General features: G+C 39.3%; 1 protein-coding gene across 1 annotated transcript; it reads left to right on the top strand.

Annotated features, from left to right (window-relative positions):
• The first annotated feature begins 1,188 nt into the window (after positions 1-1,188).
• mpp1 (MAGUK p55 scaffold protein 1) lies at positions 1,189-18,337 on the top strand. The gene is made up of 12 exons (XM_015961145.3): positions 1,189-1,524; positions 7,605-7,733; positions 7,809-7,887; positions 9,449-9,534; positions 9,629-9,697; positions 16,467-16,663; positions 16,746-16,849; positions 16,920-17,000; positions 17,085-17,165; positions 17,242-17,444; positions 17,557-17,631; positions 17,721-18,337. Exons 1-12 carry the CDS (start codon positions 1,402-1,404, stop codon positions 17,895-17,897), a joined length of 1,404 nt encoding a protein of 467 aa, XP_015816631.3. The 5' UTR covers positions 1,189-1,401; the 3' UTR covers positions 17,898-18,337.
• Positions 18,338-19,673: the final 1,336 nt, after the last annotated feature.

Genomic DNA, 19,673 nt, shown 5'->3' with positions numbered 1-19,673 from the left:
TTCAAGCAGTTTTAAGATGGCAGCAATAAACTTGGGTCTAGAGGGCTGTTGGACTAAATTAGCCCATCGATCCAACACTATTTCTCCAAGCAGACTGTTCAGAAAGTCATGTAAAATGGTAATTAATATTACTTTTACTCATGTTTTTTTATATTTGAAATTTGCTAAATTAAACAGATTTTAAGACAGCTTATAAAATGTAAATGGGAATGGCTTAATTTCAGTAACAAAAGCTGAACTGGTTCATTTTGTTCATTTTTGGCAGCTGTCTGCATTAAAAGTTCAGACTGAGCTCTAAAATAAACTTGTTGTTGATGGATCTTTGTAGATTTGCTCAGTGTCTCCCTCTGAAGTTCATTAAAGCACTATTCACCTTTATTTCTTTATTTTGCTGAGTAACATTCTGGTTTCCAGTGTTTACAGTATATAACAGATCTGGCACTAAAACCCAGAAAAGATGCACACAGTTGAAACAAAATCATTTCATGCAACAAATAAATACAATTCTGTAATATCCGTGTGATGAATGTTTCCAAACTAAACTCATATTGTAGCTACTGAAAATAAAAAAAGATCATGTAGTTTTTTAATTTGAAAATATAAGCCACTTCCAAACTGTAGAATCAGATTTCAGGAGAATATTAGGATAAAGGGCATGAATGCATTTACAACATGCAGTCAGTGTCTCCTGGAGAGTGTTGGAATCATGTTTTTAGGAAACACCCCCAGATGGTCCCCACGCAGTCGGGTGCGCTTGTTGGGATCACCGTGTTCTTTTGGACGGCGCAGTTGCGCTTCCTGGAGCAGCCACTATGAAAAAAATGCTGCGGTAATGATGCATTCATGGACTCTCGGAAATGTATGCTTTAATTTGAAACGTTCTAGAAAACTGCTTACGGTAAATCATACAAATAAAGGATCATCCACATTAAACCGTAGAAACGATCAACGTTGTGGTTTTTCAAAATGTAATGTCAAAAATGTGTTAAACTGTTAAAACGAACTTCACACGCGCTGCTCTTGTGATTATTTAGAAAAACATAGAATCTGCAGGTTAAAATGTGTAACTTTAACATAATTTGCGATAGGTTTAAATTATGAGTGTTGCGTTTAAAATAGTTTTAACACTGGATTGTCAGAGCTTCCGGGAAGCACATGAAGGCAGCACGAGCCTGCTGTTCAGAGAGCAGCAGCAGTCCGTCAGATGCGTGTTTACTTGCTTCGTCAGTGTGTCCCCGCACCACTTACTTATCAAAACCTTGGACTTTTGTCTCAGACGCTGACTTATCTCTTCCTCAGGACTGCTTATCAGCGGTTTCATCAAGCCTCCCTTGGACCTTGAACGGGGGCAAGTCGGGTTCAGTGTTTTTTTTATTTTATTTTTTCTAACTAACAGGGGAGATGACGTTGAAATCCAATAAAAACGAACCCGCGGTCATACTAGAGCCGGTGAGCAGCGTCCGGACAGCCCTTTCCGATTTGTACCTGGAGCATCTCCTTCAAAACAAACCAAAGTCTGACAAGGTAAAAAATGTGTATTTATTTCTGCCGTCTTTACTCGGGGACTCCGTTTTTAAGATTTGCTTCCGGTAGGGGTGATATCATTGTTAGTGGCTCTTCTAGAGATCTAAAAATAAACCCAGTTATTATATTTTTTATAACAGATGACAGCAGCCGAGATGGACCATCTCTTAAAGAAACGACTCCACATTTTAATGTCCTTTGTCTCATCAGCTGATTTATGACCGCTATTTCCTGTCAGCCTTTGTTTAAATCCAGCAGACGCTGGCTTGACAATTTCATTTCTGCATTTCTCTCATAACCACGTAACTAAGACATTTTTAACAACTTAATGAAACCACATGAGAAAAAAAAGCTGCAATCACATGCTTATAATTTTTCTGCCATTCAGATGGTGTTGCATGGAATTTAGGCAAAAGTTTATCTGTTGCATGTCGCAAAGAGGCTCTTAAAAAGATGGTGTTGTGTTCAGTGTTGTGTAACTTTCCCTGCAGCCTTAAACTGGAATTAGTCTCAAGTGGTTGTTTACTGCAGACCGCTGTTCCAATCTACTTTGAACTCTTAATACCCATTGTGTTGATGAATTCTTACTTTTACAAAAACAACCAGAGGAGTAGAAAGTTTGGTGACTCCAGAATGGGCAGCCAGTATGGGGCACCAATTGGAAAGTTATTCATTTTTTAAAACCAATACATTTAGCAGCTATATAAAAATGATTAGTGAGACATTTTAAAAATAACATTTTCAATAGATTTATTTGGGATATATAATGTTGCATCTAAAATAGTAATTAATATGTGGTTAGTTTTAAACCTTAAAGAGCAAATTGCAAGTTAGAGATTCCCATGAACCAATGTTTAGAGAAACATAATATAAACTTGTTTTAAACGTTTTTGACACATACATAAATTATTTAGGCTTTTAGAGACTTTTTTGTGAGGTTTTTTTTTTTTTTTTTGCCAAACCAAGTGACGTCAGCTGAGGGAGTCCTGTTAGCTTAATCCAGAGAAAAAACATGGATTCTAATGCCGGCTCTGACACAGAGAAAACTTTAAATATTTGTAACACTACTTATGATGGACCAAAACCATAAAGTTACGAGTTTGCTGCACACTTCAGAGGCAAAACCATCGGCCAAAGCAGAGAGATTGAGGAGAATCAGCAGGGGAGCAGCAGGTGAGTTATTGATGTTAGCTTAAACTCGTGTGCTAACATCACAATAATGTACAGATTTCTGTCATGTACTAGACAATTAAAACAGTATTGGTCAGTTAATATAAAATTAATACTAATGAGCCTCTGTCAGCTGTCTCATAGTCATGAATATCCCTGTTCATGTAATGTAGTTTAGCACTTAGAGAGGGAGAGATACGCCTGTCATCTGGTTCTGGAGCTCATGTGGGCTTCTGTGAGCTGGATACAACCGTATATATGTCGATGGATACAACCCAGGCACCAGCGAGCCAGTCGAGCTGGTATTTTTAAAAGCCGCACATGATCCTTTCCTGGAGGTCTGCCGTGGTTCTGATGTGGTTCCGACCCAGAAACCAGCTCGACTGGCTCGCTGAGCCGCACGTCTCTTCTGGTGGTCGTTCTGACCTGGTTCTGATGGTAATCCAAGCTCCAGAAATCCGCATTTAGGTTTTTTAAACCCTGCCAAGGGTCTCCGGAGCCCAGCGTGGACCTACCTGTCCCGGTACCGATCGATGTGGCTACAGAAGTCCCGTCTTTTCAGCTGCACAAAACACCCTCAGGCAAGGCCGTGGGAAGTAGGGGTGCTGCAGTACCCCCTTGTGGATGACAAATTATATGCATGTTGATATTCTGCGAGCAAAAGTAAAATAATTTAATTAGATTTCGTTTTGAGTTTAATTGAACACAACTAGAAATGCGTAATATTATTTCACAAACATTTGTGTATGCCAAACATACACTACACACCTTATTCAAATTCAGATGCAAATTCAAAAATATTTTATTAATCCCAGAGGGAAATTGATTGCTGTAGTAGCTCAGAATAATAATAATAATCAAGTCATCAAAGAGTTATTATATATTACAATGACTGTTGGCAGGAAGGATCTCCAGTAGCGGTCAGTGTTGCAGCGAAACTGAAGAAGCCTCTGACTGAAGACACTCTTCCGTTGTCGGACAGCCTTGTGAAGAGAATGCTCAGGGTTGTCCATAATTTTCTTGATTCTCTGGAGAATCCTTTGCATAATCTCCTCCAGTGGTTCCACAGTCGTCCCCAGAACAGAACCAGCCTTTGTTATTAGGCTATTGAGCCTTTTCAGGTCCCTGCTTCACATGCTGACCAGCACCTGATTTATCATTGCCTATTAAGATCGATGGAAGAGATGGTTTGAATTTCCTCTTTCTCTGTCTCCGTTTTGCTCCCGCTCTGCACCAACGCTTCTTGTGTTTTAGCTCATTTGGGATTTGTGGCTTCAGTTGAGGTATTATTTCAACCTTTCCAATGTTAATCAGCTGCTCCCGATTGTAAACCAGCTTGTGGCCATGGCTACGCATCATAACAAATGCTCAAAAAGTGAAAAAAAAAATGCAGTAAAAATCCTCTAAGCTTCACAGCACCAGAAACAGAGAAGTAAAATGTCAAAAAAAAAATACAGTTTTTCTTGAGAAACAAGAAGAAAAAATGACAGCTGTGGGCCCTTAGAATCTTCCTAATCTTTCACCGCTTTACGGCGCCCCTGGCTCCGCCCTCTCGGTCTCCCAGGCAACAGAATTTGTTGCATTTTTCAAACATGAAGTGGGAGTGGAGTTAGACTCTGGTAGGGGTTGACTTGCTCTTTAACTTTAATATTTTGACTTAACTTCATATTTTACATTTGTATTCTAAATTTCTAGATAAAACATTTATTCTGACTTCTGGCATGTTTAGGATCAAATATAATTTTGATTCTGAATGTCAAATGCTTTTTCAGAATACATTTATATTTTTATATTTATTCACAAATTTGAATTTAACTTCTTATCCTTAGATTTTAGTCTTATTTTTTGATGTAACTTTACTAATTAATAATTATTAGGATTAATTTGATGTGACTAAATATTATAATTTACTCTTAAAGTTTAGATTTCAGTATATTTTTATGTTTTATTCTAAATATATATATATATATATACATATATATATATCATTATATCATTATATGCATTTAAAATCTACCTTAAATATTAAGACATTTACATTAAAATCTTATTCTACATATCAAATATATTTTTGAATATATTCTTGTATTTTTATATGTGACTCTACATATTCAGATTTAACACGGTGTTTGGTTTTGATACTAAAGTTGTTGACTTTATGTTTAGATAGTATCCTGAAATTCTGTGTTATTCTCTTTATTTAAAGCTAAATGTAGTAAAACACTGCTGACAATCATTAGATTATTATTTTACAATTGGCTCCCCATATCCCAGGGGCTGCTGACGGACTCTTGTGCTGAACATTTTTCTGAATTTGAATCGTCAGCACTTAGATAGTGACGGAAACAAGGAAGGGTGGGAACTTCTTCCCTCATATCAGCAGTTTAAAGTTTCAGTCAAACCAGTGTTATTGTTTTGTAGCTCAGTGCTGATTTATTGAATCAGTGTCTCAAAGTTAAACTCCCGATTTATCTGTTAACACAAACGTTGTTTAAAACAAACAAATTCTTATCAAAAGTTTAGTACTGATTCTGAGTAAAGACATTCTGTTCTGCTCTGCTCATGCAGATTTGAAGGTTGGAGCTGGCTTTAGTTCCCATGGAAGCAACTGTAAATACTTCCTTGTTGGACTTTCTTCTGTAATAGATAGACATCTAGTGACGAACTAAAACTATGTGAAGCACCTCTTTTGGCTTTATCAACTTTCACCGCTTCAACCTTGGCCTGAAAAAAGTACTTGTACTCCTCACGAGTTTAGAGAAAAGACATGCTCATCTGACACCAAAGTAATTTTTGAGCCACCATCACGCCTTCAGGCTCTCTTTAAAGAGCAAGTCACCCCCTAATCAACTATTTTTTTGCTGATAACCCATATAAATGAGTGTGTAATCGTGCTGTAGACATGTGTAGTCAGTAATTTGGCACTTAGTGAATCTTAGTTAAATTTTAAATATTCTGCCTAAAACTGTCAGTGTTGTGCAGTCAGGTAAAAATTCTGCACTGCATTTGAATTAAAATCTGCCATCGCTATTGGCTAAGAGGTACACTATGATGTTAGCTGGTACATTATGAGGTTACAATGTGGTTGTGAGCCTGTGTGTGTGTATTTGTTAGCAGCGCCACCCTGTCAGTCTGCCAGGCAACAGCATTTTCTGCATTTTTCAAAGAAGAAGTGGGAGTGGAGTAAGACTCTGGTAGGGGGTGACTTGCTCTTTAAAAAACCTTGATGCTGATCTTTCAAGAAATCAATCAGAGCCCTCTGAACTAAGCAGATCCAATGATTAAACAGCAAAATGCCATGAAATAGAAAAATATGTGTGTATCTTTGGAGTTTATTCGTGCACAGTATAATGTGTGTAGTGGTTGACCCATTGCTGTTGGTTTGGTTTTCTGCTTTTGGGATCCATCATTTGTTAACACGAGATGTTCTTAGGTTAAAACTCTGGCATGAAACAAGGCAAATGCATTCCTTCATGGAATCAATTCAACATGTGCATTTTTAAGTCACATTCTTCATTGTTCCTGATTTTATATCTAGATCTCTAAAAGTACACATGACTTGGTAACAATGTGCTGGACTCACTAATGCTTACAAGGTAAAATGCACTTAAATATAAGCTACAATAACCAAGACAAATTAGTACAAGTTCATAGAAATTTGCTTACCAAAGTAGTATTTTTGAGTTGGAAAAATGTAACCAATAGTAAACATAAGAAATTTTTTTAATACTTTGTACCTAGCCTGTAGCTTATTTAAGTGTATTTAATCTTGTAAGCATTAGTGAATCCAGCACATTATTACTTAGTCATGTGTACTTAATACTTTGTTGATTATAGTTAAAGTAACTTGTATTTAAGTGCATTTTACTTTGTAGGTATTAGTAGCTCCAACACATAATAACCTGTGTACTTATTATTGGTTTGGATGCTTTTTTCAAGTAATCTGAGCTAATCAGATTTTACAGTGTAAAATCTTCAAAGCTTGTCTAAATGAACTGGAGTAAATAAATATTATAGTTAAACCAACACCTTGAGCTCCAGCAATTCATTTTCTGTTACTTTTATGGTTTCTTTATGTGTTTACTATCTGTGGTCCAAAACATGGATTCACAACTAATTTCCTGTCAAGTTTGGATCCACTGCAGATAAAAGGAAGGGAAACAGAAAGCCAGCGTTAAGGGAAGAGAGAGTGTGTTGCTTCAGGATGTTTACTGCAGCTCAGAGGATGTAACTTCATCTGCTGGATCTGTATGTGGCACCGTTCTGACGTGTGATAACCCAAGTCTGGTAAAAATAACCATCACAAGGTTTAGTTCACACGTAACATTTAAAGGGGGGAAAAAATCAGCAGAAGCACCCCAGCTGAGATTTATGGGTTTATTGTGAGATGGCTTTTTGCTGATGCAGTGCTGATGTGTCATTTTAATGCAGAAAGTTTGTGCTGAAGTTCATGATAATAGTTTAGTGATTAATTTCTAAATGCTTTTGAGGCTATTGCAACCTCTGTACTTCTCTCACCGAGTCATCACAGCATATCTTATCTATTATTTAATGTAGCTCTAAAAGATTTATCTGAAGGCTCCAGGGATGACCGGAGGAACAGTGGGAATCCACCCATTTTCACAACATTTGTGTAACTTTCTAAGGAGAATTCCCAGATTGCAGCTTCTGGTCACTTTGATCATCTGACGTTTCCTGTGGTATCCATGACCACACGAACCTGATGGACCAGGTGACAGGAGGTGCTTAATGAGGTGTTAAAACGCAGAGTTAATGTTCAACCTTGAGCACACAGACAAGCTGCAGATTAAACAGATGTTGGCACGCAGGCACAGTCACTATTATTTTTTTAAATGCATGAATCAGATTTGTGCAGAAAATATTATTTTAAATTCTGTTTTGCCCAACAGGTGACTATGCAAACCTTTGAAAATAAAGGAGCTGATGTTTGCACCAATGGTTGTGCTGCACATTTGAATGGAACGGAGTCGGCCAAGATGAAAGAAGTGGCATTTGAAAAGAGTCCCTCTGAGCCAATGGTATGCTGTCTGCCTCTGCATGTGCATGATTATAAAACTTTAAAAAATGCTAATTTTGTTTATTTTCTCATGTAGGGTGTCACTCTGAAAGTAAACGACAAACAGCGATGCACTGTGGCCAGAATATTGCACGGGGGGATGATCCACAGACACGGTAGAGATAACTTTAACGCCATCACAAATCAGTTTTTATGCAACGTTTGATTTTTAATCTCCTAAACATTTCAGTTGAAGTAATTATTGTTGACCTCCACACCACGAGTCAGCGCCGCATATTTAGCCCCAGTCAAAGTCTGTTCTGTCTAAGCATGTTGGATTAATCTGAGTCTAGTTATAAAAGTTACATATGTTTTTTTATATAAAAAAAGGGGTCTAAATACAGAGTGGGATATATTATTAGCAGGGTTTGAATTATGGGGGAGCTAAGGGGAGCCCGGCTCCCCTGAAAGGGTGACGGGCTCCCTTAGAGGTCCTCAACTTACAAACCAAGGAGGAGCCTGAAAACAGATCCTGTTTCTACCGATGTTACATTTTTGTATATGGACTCAGCGTATCGGGACTTACTCTGAGCAGAGAGGACAGAGAGCGCTGATTGTTGATGAGCTCCAGGCAGTGGTGCCACCCAAATAATATAATTAACACACGATTGTTTTAGGCTCGTCTTCTCTGGTGCTGTCTTTATTTCATGGCTGATGCGCTCTACTGCAGCAGAGCTCAAAACTTGTGGCCCGGTGACTTCACCTCACTGGTGCAGCGGCGCATTGCGCACTCCTCTATTTTTGAGGCAGTAACTAGATAGATACTCAGTATAGATAGATAGAACTCATGAGATGAAAAAGTATGAAAACCACGCAGCCATTTTTCTGGAGGATTGAGAGGAGATGCAGGAAGATAAGAGACAAGACAGGACAGGAAAATAGTTAAATAAAAAACAATAAAACAAAACAAAGTGCTTAAAAAAGGAAAATCCCAATGCAACCTTATAAAGCAATTATTTATGAGCATATCATATTTACACATTTGATAAATTCATTTTCAAACCTAATTTCAACATCCAGGGCCGTTTCAAGGCGTTGTCGGGGCCAATTCATACCCTGTTCTTTTGTACAATAGCTTCATGGAGCATGCACCTTAAGACAAAGACATAAAATAATAGAGGTTGAACAATAATAATCTGCAAATTTATAGACAATAGAATAAAAAATGTAAATGCACACAGACTACAGACTGACTGATGTGGGTCTTTCTACTGCTGATTTTATGGAGGTTATGGTCAGCCAGTATGTGATGATTCTTTTGGACTATTGTCATTAGATATGTTTTGCCTAATTTGCATGTTGAACAGTGGATGTACAAGACTGAATCAGTGTTTGGACACACACTCATTGCAGAAATTGGTCACATCTTTTATTATTTTTAAATAAATCTCATGTCTAACCAAAGATCAGAATATATGAACATAAATGTTACATGCTGATTACTCAGTCTTTTCATTTTAATTGAATTGATTGGAGCTTAATTTGTTCTGATTGTCATTTTATACAGACATGTTATGCTTTAACATGTAACATTTCATTTTGTAGAAAACAATAAATCACAGTTCTGGTGGATGAAAAATAAAGTTAAATAGGTTAAGTTGGATGTTTGGAGGAAATTGAGCTCCTTTTGCAGCTGAGCCAGTGCCATGAAATGCGTGTCTGGATTCTTCTTCACAGGTTCCATACATGAAGGAGATGAAATAGCAGAAATAAATGGTAAAAGTGTGTCGAACCACACCGTTGATCAGCTACAGAAGATTCTGGTAAGCTGGAACCTGGAAACAACTATTTGTCAAAGAGAAAGCAGGAGTTGTCATTAGAATGCATTGGACAGACATCTGTTATCTCCCCCCACAGAAAGAAACCACGGGAGTAGTCACGATGAAGATCATCCCCAAGATGAAGAATCGGTCCCGAGTCTGCGAGGTAAATGTCACCACTTTAGAGCTCTGGTTTTCATCCAGAATGCATCCAGGGATGATCGCTCTGTCTTCTGCAACTCACCTGTTTGAAATGATTTTGTTCAGGTGAATCTTCTTAGTCAGTGACCGACCCAGGTGATTATTATAGTTTAAACAAGTAGACCATCACTCACATTAGTGCTAGTGACTTGAAATGCGCTGAGCGGGTTTCATTCTGCCATCTGCTGGTTGCAGCTCTTATCTGGAACAGCCAGGAAAATGTCTGCTCCTGATCCAAAATGCATTAGCTTCTGATGTACTGAGGTTAATTAAAAGAGTGTTTTGATGACTTGATTGGAATTATTTGTGTATTCTCTCTGCATTAAATTGTTTTGCTGTAGTCAGCGATGGCAAATTACATTACAGCTTGTAGTTCATTAACACAGATTATTAGCTTCTGCTCAAAGAACATCAGCTTGTTGACCCAGGTCACTCCATTGTGATTATTTACTCAACCAGAGTAAGAATCTTGGAGTAACTTGGAGAAACCACGAATGTTCTTTAATGCTACTTACCAACCTCATTTGCTAACATGTTGGGATGTCTTACGGAAAATTTAAAAAATGCAAAATTTCTAAGAAAGATTGATGATATAAGATATCTGTTGTTTTAGGCTCATTTAAAAAATTTTCCAGAAAATACAAATTATTACTTTTTGTTTAATTAGAAAATAATTAAAATGGATTTTTTTAAATAATTACTTTGGGACACGGTTTGCAAGGGTAGGCTTGAGTGATTGGGCAAAGTAGAGGTGGAACTAAACAGACACGTTTCAAGTCATGTCCCAAATCTGAAACTTCTGATTTAAAGTCCTTTCGAGCATTTTTCTAAAAATCAGCATTTTCTCCCTCCAGCTGGCGTGACAACAGCCAATAGGATTCATGGGCTCGTGGATTGGACGTCTCTGAATAAACTTTAATGCACCACGTTCTCAAAAGAATTACAAACCAAGTTTATTTCCAAATGTCCTAAAAACCCTTTTTGTTCAATTGTTGCATGTTACAACCCACATGTGACACAAGTGATAAAACATTAACAAAAGTTTTAAGTTTTTTCTTTTCAAAACAGAAACAAATACAAAAAGGTCTTAGCCCTGTGAAAACCAAATGTAAACACGAGAGCTCTAAACCTCTCCAAATGCAACACTGAAAATACTACAAATTACTCTTAACACTACTCAGTATCAAAGTCACATTCTAAATGGGAGACAAAAGGCTGGAGGAAAGCAGTTCTGAACTGTTGCTGCACTGGTGATGACCTCCAGAAGATTCAGTTCTGGGCCTGGAGGGCTGGTTTCAACCATGTTTTAGTTTTAACTTTGTTTCAACACACCTGATTTCAATCAGCAGGTGATTTACAGGCTTCTGCAAAGCCTGGTGAACTGCTGCACAGGTGATTCAACCACTGAATCAGGTGTGTTGGAGCAGAGGAACAACTAAAACATTCTGGATACCAGCCTTCGAGGACCGGAATTGAATATCTTCGCTTGAAGCAATCAGCCGCTGATGGCGACTCTGCACATCTGGTGCTGGGCGGAGCCAGGTTGAGCAGACACGCCCAGTCTGCAGGCATGGAGCTCTGGACAGCTCCTCAGGTGCAGCACCACATGTGCTAACATGAAAAAGGAGGATAAAGGTGTAAAAAAATGAAACAACACAAATGGCTCCGGCCATAACATTGCACTTCACGGCTCGCCAAAAGTTCTGTCTGCTGGAGACAATAATAAAGAACCTGCTGTCTGGATGTAATCCTGAGCTAATTAGCAGCCGATTATTCTTAGATGCAATTTTAAAACATGATTTAAAATGGCATGACAAAAACAACATGCATGTTAGAGCCAAACAGTACCATAAACTTAGGCCGGAGAACATGTTCATAAGGAGTAGTTAGCTGAAGGTATCTATCTCATTGTACGAAAAAAAAAAAAAACGACCACCTACCGTTCAACTTCAAATGTCGAACCCGGTTAGGAGTTGTTCCATCTCCTTCTGTATTTCTTTTCTTGCATGGTTTACATATTGCTCTGCATTTTTTGTTAATGAATTTGTGATGTGTGTACCCAAAACATAAATGTTAGCTGCAGCGCCGTTTACAGAAACAGAGGATTCTGCTGGATTCCGTTTCTCTTTTTAAATCTGGTTAATTTGATTGGCTGTACTGCAGCTCTCACACACTTGCTAGCCTACAGACAGACGTCCCCGTTTGTTAATACGGGGTTGAGCGAAATAACTTAAAAATGGGAAATTCTCAAATGTTTTAAACTAAATATTGGGCCAAATATCAGGTGCCTCATTTATCAAGCTTGCTTACGCACAGAACGGGGTTGGAAAACTGCATAAGCAACTTTCCACGCAAATTTTGGGATTTATGAAAGAAAACTTAGCGGAAAAATGTACGCAACTTTAAGTTGAATAAGGACCTGGCTTACACACATTTTGGACATGGAGAGCACCTGCAGTGCTGCTGCTGAGAAGGATAAAATTATGAAATCCTGCAGCATTATCACGTCTACTCTTCGTTTTCACACAGAACAAGACCCCCCACACGCACACACATGCGTGCGCACACGTACGCACACACACGCGCGCGCGCACACTCACACACACGCACGCACACACACACACACACACACACACACAGCCTGAAGCGCAGAATACAGAATGCAGAAGATCAGCAGGGGGACAGATTGAGACAGAATGTCATGCATCTGTGAAAGTGTGTGTCCTGTCACTGTGAACCGATTGATCATGCACCCTGGTTAGTTGGACAAGGCAGATCTCCAATAGGGTGACAGGTTAGCATGCGTGACTTTCACCTGGGAGTCTGGGGATCGAATCCCGATTGGACCATTTTTTTTTATATCCGCCACAGATCTCTCTGAAGAACTCACAACATTGACGGCTTCAGCAATGCTGTGCCACTCTGTGGATTTTCTCATATTTGTTTTGCAAAAGTACTTCCTTTCATTTCTCCACCTCACCCACAAGTACCTCAATTTCAGCTTGTGTGAAATTGGGCTTCCTTGATCTGCCTTGTACGGTGGCCCTGAAGTGCAAACCACAAAAACAAATCACTAAACGCACAACAAAATGAAAAATGCAACAACAAATTCACTAAACACAAAAACAAGTCACTAAATGCACAACAAATTGAAAAGCACAACAACAAATTGAAAAGCCTAACAACAAATCACTAAACGCACAACAAATTGAAAAGCGCAAAAACAATTTCACTAAATGCAACAAAAAATCACTAAGTGCAAAAACAAATCACTAAACGCATGTTACGTCCCCGACAGGAGATGTTAAAATATGAAGGAGGGGGTAACATAAGAAATACAACAGTGGCGTTTAAAATGGGTTTAATTGTGATACAAGGTTCTAAAAACAAGAGCAAACAGACTACGAGCATTATTAAAATAATGCAAAACAAAAAATTCACTATAAGGTTAACAGTTAAAAGACAAATTATCAACTCTATAAAACACCTGGTTAAAACTTTATTAAAAGTTTTACCTAAACTGAAGGTGTTTTAAAACACAATGAGGTTGATAAAAGTCTAAAAACTAAATCCGAGTTAACCTTAAAACACAGTCAACACTAGGTGACTTGCACAAAAGATCCATGTGGATCACTCAGAGTTAAAACTATAAGTTAAAACTCATCATAATGACGGGGTTAAACCAAACGAGACCTGGAGGACACCAGAACCCCTGCACTGCTGCCTCCCAGACTGCTGAAGGCACAGCCTTTTTATCCCAGGTGTGGCTCATCAGGAGGATTCAGTTCAGCTGTGCTCCTCAGCAGCCTGGAAGAGAGGAGGAGGAGGGGCGGTGTCCAGTCAATCACCAGAGCTGGGTGATCCTGGCTGCTTTTTCCCCTCTTCAGGCTGGCAGCCGTGACACCCCCACACATAAACAAAAGAAAAAGGATAAAAGTTAGTAAAGGACACAATAGAAACTTTTAAAACTTTTTCTTTAACAGCTAGGATCACATAAAAACAAAAGAGACCCCCGATAAAATAAAACAGGCTATCTAAAATCCCTACTCTTCATGCACTTCGCAGGCGGGCAGATTAAGCACATGTGCTGTTGCACATTCCGACCAGCAAAGGGAGGGGGTTAGCCACTGCCCTTCCTGGGGTGCTCCCGAGATGGTGGAGTAAACCACCAACGCTAACCCGCTAGGTGCAACACCTGAGCCTGCCTGTGGGGGCCATCTCAGGATCCACGTCTTTTATCCTCCTCTCCTTGGGCTGGATCAGACTTGAAGCTTCTGAGAGCCCATCCAGCAGTGGATCCTCCAGCGGGAGCTAGGCCTCCAGAAGCACCCGCCAGTCATCCACAAAGCCATCTGTTTAAAACCTTGAAACAAATAAAACACCATTAAAATACCACCACCAGGGATTGTACATTCCTTCACGGTCTGCTGTTAAAATAAATATCCCGGACGAGCCCCCATTTATGTTACGTCCCCGACAGGAGATGTTAAAATGTGAAGGAGGGGGTAACATAAGAAATACGACAGTGGCATTTAAAATGGGTTTAATTGTGATAAAAGGTTCTAAAAACAAGAGCAAACAGACGGCGAGCATTATTAAAATAATGCAAAACGAAAAATTCACTATAAGGTTAACAGTTAAAAGACAAATTATCAACTATAAAACACCTGGTTAAAACTTTATTAAAAGTTTTACCTAAACTGAAGGTGTTTTAAAACACAGTGACGTTGATAAAAGTCTAAAAACTAAATCCGAGTTAACCTTAAAACACAGTCAACACTAGGTGACTTGCACAAAAGATCCATGTGGATCACTCAGAGTTAAAACTATAAGTTAAAACTCATCATAACGACGCGGTTAAACCAAACGAGACCTGGAGGACAGCAGAACCCCTGCACTGCTGCCTCCCAGACTGCTGAAGGCACAGCCTTTTTATCCCAGGTGTGGCTCATCAGGAGGATTCAGTTCAGCTGTGCTCCTCAGCAGCCTGGAAGAGAGGAGGAGGAGGGGCGGTGTCCAGTCAATCACCAGAGCTGGGTGATCCTGGCTGCTTTTTCCCCTCTTCAGGCTGGCAGCCGTGACAACGCAACAAAAAATCACTACGCGCAAAAACAAATTCACTAAATGCACCAAAAAATCACTAAGCGCATAAACAAATTCACTAAATGCACCAAAAAATCACTAAACGCACAACAAATTGAAAAGCACAACAAAAAATTGAAAAGCACAACAACAAATTCACTAAACACAAAACCAAATTGAAAACCACAAAAACAAAAAACAAACCGGAAAAGGTAGGTACCAATGCTGCAACAACAGGCATCACTGATTGGATGATGGATCCGTTGGCCTTTTGAATCGGAAGTTGTTCTGCCGAACGTGGTTATGTGAAAGAGCAGTCAGCGGGTGTGTCCGAATCCACAGGCCGGGTCCTTGCCAGACCGCTAAGCGATTTGTTTTTGCGCTTTTCAATTTGTGTTTGCGTTAAGTGATTTGTTTTTGTGGTTTGCACTTCAGGGCCACCGTAGCCTTGATCTACGGTCGCCATGTCATTGGTGGAGCGCTGCAACAGCCGGCTTATGTATATGCATGAGATCCACAAGGCACTTTGCATTGACTATTTATGGCAGTAAGTGGGCGTGGTGAGGGTGGGATGTGACTAAAAAGCAGCTGAGAACCTTTCTAGATAGTTTCTGATTTATGAAGCGGAGATTGCGTGCAGCTGTGCGTTCTCCATGTTTGATAGATCACAAACCTACTTGGCGTAAGTACATTTGTTTTGCTGAGCTTAAGTACAGTTTTAGTAAGGATTCTACGCAATGTTTGATAAATGAGACCCCAGGTCTTTTCTCGTAAACAGGTTCAAGTCTAAGTCAAGTCCCAAGTCACTGGTATATAAAAAACAAGTCTTTAAACATTTTTCAAGTCAAGTCTAAAATCATCAAATCTGTGACTCAAATCTGACTCGAGTCCAAGTTACATGACTCAAGTCCAAGTTACGCGAATCAAGTCCAAGTCACGTGACTCCAGTCCACAGTTCTGAGGCAAAGCATTCAGAATCTGAGCAAATCTGAGTCAGGAGGGCGAGAAACTAAGAAATTTCCCCAAAATTCCTGAGTTCTCAACTGAAGTGAACTCGCACATGTCCTTTGATTATTACATAATCAATAGATATATAAATAAGTAAGTAAAACATGCATTTTACTTCCCATTAGAGCATATATCTGAGGAAGACATAGAGACACTTATATCCATCCCTTGCTGCAGGATTTTCTATAAATTCTAAGTAAAAAAAAAAGTCAGAAATCTGTTGCATTAATTTTCTTGCGGGGATCCCAGCCATTGAGGAATGTGGTTGTAGTAATTCACCTGTGGGTGGAGTATGCATGTTCCATAATCTGTGACAGTTTAGGAATGTTTTGTATTAAAATTAAATTCTAATAATCAATGAGACTGAAGTCTACATTTGTCAAACCAATTCATGCTTTTATTATTCATTATGAAACAGTTTTAGTGTTCTGCAAGAAGCTGTCATGATCATTTGGCATTATGCTCTACCCGTGGGTGATTTTAACTTTTGTCTTTGATAGAATCCAAATAACAAGGAAATGTCTGAAGTCTGTATTAGACTACTTTATTTCCTAAAGGTGGTATTTGTGCAGAAACGATTAAATATTCTTATTACACAAAATATTTAGTATCTCTGCTCCACATGTCCTGATCCTTATCCACAGACATACATGAGAGCTCAGTTTGATTATGACCCAACCAAGGATGACCTCATCCCATGCAAAGAGGCTGGCCTAAAGTTTCAAACTGGAGACATCATCCACATTATTAACAAGCAGGATCCAAACTGGTGGCAGGGCAGAGTGGAGAGCAGCGGTGTGGACTTTGCTGGACTGATACCTTCCCCAGAGCTCCAAGAGTGGTAGAGATACGCATCATTTCTGATTAGTGGTCCTGCAGAGCTGAAGATGCATATACAACTTCATGTGCCTGTTTCTTTGCAGGAGAGTGGCCAGTAAAAGCAAGGCCAAGGAGGGAAGTCAGTCCTGCAGCCCGTTTGGAAAGAAGAAGAAGTGCAAGGACAAATATCTCGCTAAGCACAGCTCAAGTGAGAGGATTACTGGACCCAAGTTTACACCCCAGTGCAAGTTTATCTAAACATGATCATTTGTCTGCAGTTTTTGACCAACTGGATGTGATTTCCTATGAAGAGGTGGTGAGGCTCCCTGCTTTTAAAAGAAAAACTCTGGTGCTTATCGGTAAGCTGTCTTTCTCAGGGACATAAGAGGAAACTTGCTTCATCGCAAATTGAATGAATGAGCTCTTAACTTTGCTCTTCTCAGGAGCACCTGGTGTGGGAAGGAGCCATATCAAAAATGCACTGTTGATGAGATACCCTGAGAAATTTTCCTACCCTGCACCACGTAAGTAGGATGTTTTTGTTCTTACAGCGAAGCTAGGTTTGCAAAAATCTTCATTTCAAACACTGAATTTGCACAGACACAACCAGACCCCAGCGGAAGGACGAGGAGAACGGACATGAATATTACTTCATGTCCAATGAAGACATGACCAAGTGCATCTCCAAAAACGAGCTGCTGGAGTACGGAAGCTTCCAGGGATACATGTTCGGTACCAAATTCGAGACCATCCAAAAGATCCACGATCAAGACAAGATTGCTGTGCTGGATGTGGAACCACAGGTCAGAACGGACAAACAGAAACACTATGCTCACATTTTTGACTTTGTAATGGACACTTCTGGAATATTTAGTGCCCAGGGTGTAATTGATTTGTTTGTAAATCTTCCTACAGACCTTAAAACTTGTGCGGACAGCTGATTTCGCCCCCCTGGTGGTGTTTATAGCTCCCACCAACACCGCCACACAGGTGCCACAACATCACACGATAAACACCTTTTTTTAAAAACATCTAAATCAACGAGCCAATAGCTAAACTTCCTGTTTCCTCTCTCTTAGACGGAAAACCTTCAGATGATCCAGAAAGAGTCGGACGCCATCCTGGGCACGTACGGACACTTCTTTGACGTGGTTCTTGTCAACAACGACGTGGATGAGAGCGTTAAAGGGGTAGAGGAGGCCATGGAGCACGCCACCTCCACCCCCCAATGGGTGCCTGTGTCGTGGGTGTACTAAAGAATGCCAGTATCACTCCAAACGCCAAAACCTCTGAGTCAGCAGCGTCCCAGGTGTTTTCCTTTTGGATGTTGTCACTGAGATTTTATTGCACAAATGCAGTTTAAAGAAAAAAAGCAATATTTAGAAAGCTTTATGACAGAAGGCTGAGATGTTTCACCAGGTGGTTTAAACATTTTTGGAGGCTAGGAGCTAGCTTTTGGTGCCACATACCTTAAGAATATTCTGAAATGCAAAACAGGACCATGACTGTGAAATAAATCGCCATTAGATTTTCATTGTCTCTGGTTTTCCCATTTGTCATTACATTAGCTATGGCGAGGACTAGGATTCTGACACTTGTTGCTCATGCTGTCTGTGTAACTTCACCTTACAATCAACCACTGACCGGGTCCTTAAAGGCACTTTTCACCTAAAAAATAAACTATCAATGAAATGCATTAGCTCTGTCGTAGCTGTGTCTTTGATCTTGCTTTTTTTAAAGAGACAGTGTGTAGTTTTTACTGTTAATCTCTGGAATTATCCATTGAAATGTCGTTGAAAATGAATTAACCCTTAGAGGTCCCTCGTGCATTTTTTTGTGAGGCAGTCATGTTTTTTTTTATAAGTTTTGACTGTGTTGATGTAATTCTTTTTATTTTTTGTCTCCGGTGTGTGTTTCTGGGTAAGTTTACTAAAAGTAAAATGCCCCCCCCCCCCCCCCCCCACACACACACACACACACACACACACACACACACTCCATTTAAAACATTGTGTAGACAAAAAAGGAACATTGAGGTCCCTGGACATTTTTTGGTGCCATAGACTCTCATTCAAACAACCTTTTTCTAACAAAGCTAAATATCACTATAAATATTTTTTTATTTCACTCCACCTGTGTTCCTGCTGCCACTAGGGACTGAAATTTTTGTTTTTAATTTTTTCCAGCAAATGGCATGATATTTCTATAAATGGCAGGACATTGATTTATAATACACTTTAGAAATTTATGTTTTGAAGATTTAGTGGCCCCTGGATTCACAATGCAATAATTTTTTTTGAACAATTTTTGTTTGAGTGTTTTTAGAGATGTCAGACTAGTGTGCATGTGTGTTTTCATAATTTATGTGACTGTTTTTTTTCTTTTCAGTTTCGTTAGAAAAATCAGTTCTCACCCAAAGTCTAATATCAGTGCAAAATCCTAAACAACAGATTTATATGTGTTTTTTGTGTGTGTTTCTGCCCACATGCATGCACTTATGACTCGATGCAATTGACAGATTACCAGAGGAAATATTTTTTCATGCTTTGGTGGGTGGTGGAGGTTGGGGGGTGGAGGGGAGGGTGGGGCTTTATATGTCTTAGACTCTTTGAGCTACACCAAAACTTTGTGGTAGCTGGATATAAACTGAATGTGCTGCAAATGTTCAAAAGTTACCAACTTATTTACTGTTGGAAGTTGTAATGCCAACAAGAATACAACTTTTTGAACAGCTCAAAGCTCATGAACACACAATATCTACAGCTATAACTTCAAAGATGCAGCCTGTAAAAACAAATGCCTGCATCAATCAATGTTTACACTTGTGTCCTTGCTGAAAATGCTTATATAGACGGCTCAGATTGGGATTAGTTTTTTTTTTCCATTGCAAAAGTGGCACAATGTCTTAATGTATCACAAGCCTGTGAACTTTTTTATGAGCTATAGAAGCCCAGCAGGAACCAACAGTCTCCAGTGGGGAAAGCTTGTCTTCTGACAATGACTCTGTGGACTCGGAGGATGAAAATTTTGTA

This window comes from Nothobranchius furzeri, chromosome 10, assembly GCF_043380555.1.
Source record: "Nothobranchius furzeri strain GRZ-AD chromosome 10, NfurGRZ-RIMD1, whole genome shotgun sequence".
Lineage (NCBI taxonomy): Eukaryota > Metazoa > Chordata > Actinopteri > Cyprinodontiformes > Nothobranchiidae > Nothobranchius > Nothobranchius furzeri.
The sequence above is the reverse complement of the archived record's forward strand: the minus strand, read 5'-3'. Positions and strand labels throughout refer to the sequence as shown.

Coding starts and splice junctions, on each gene's coding strand:
- mpp1 (XM_015961145.3), top strand. CDS start 1,402: ATGACGTTGAAATCCAATAAAAACGAACCCGCGGTCATACTAGAGCCG. Junction 9,535..9,628: donor ATCAGCTACAGAAGATTCTG/GTAAGCTGGAAC, acceptor CTCCCCCCACAG/AAAGAAACCACGGGAGTAGT. Junction 16,850..16,919: donor TCTCGCTAAGCACAGCTCAA/GTGAGAGGATTA, acceptor ATTTGTCTGCAG/TTTTTGACCAACTGGATGTG.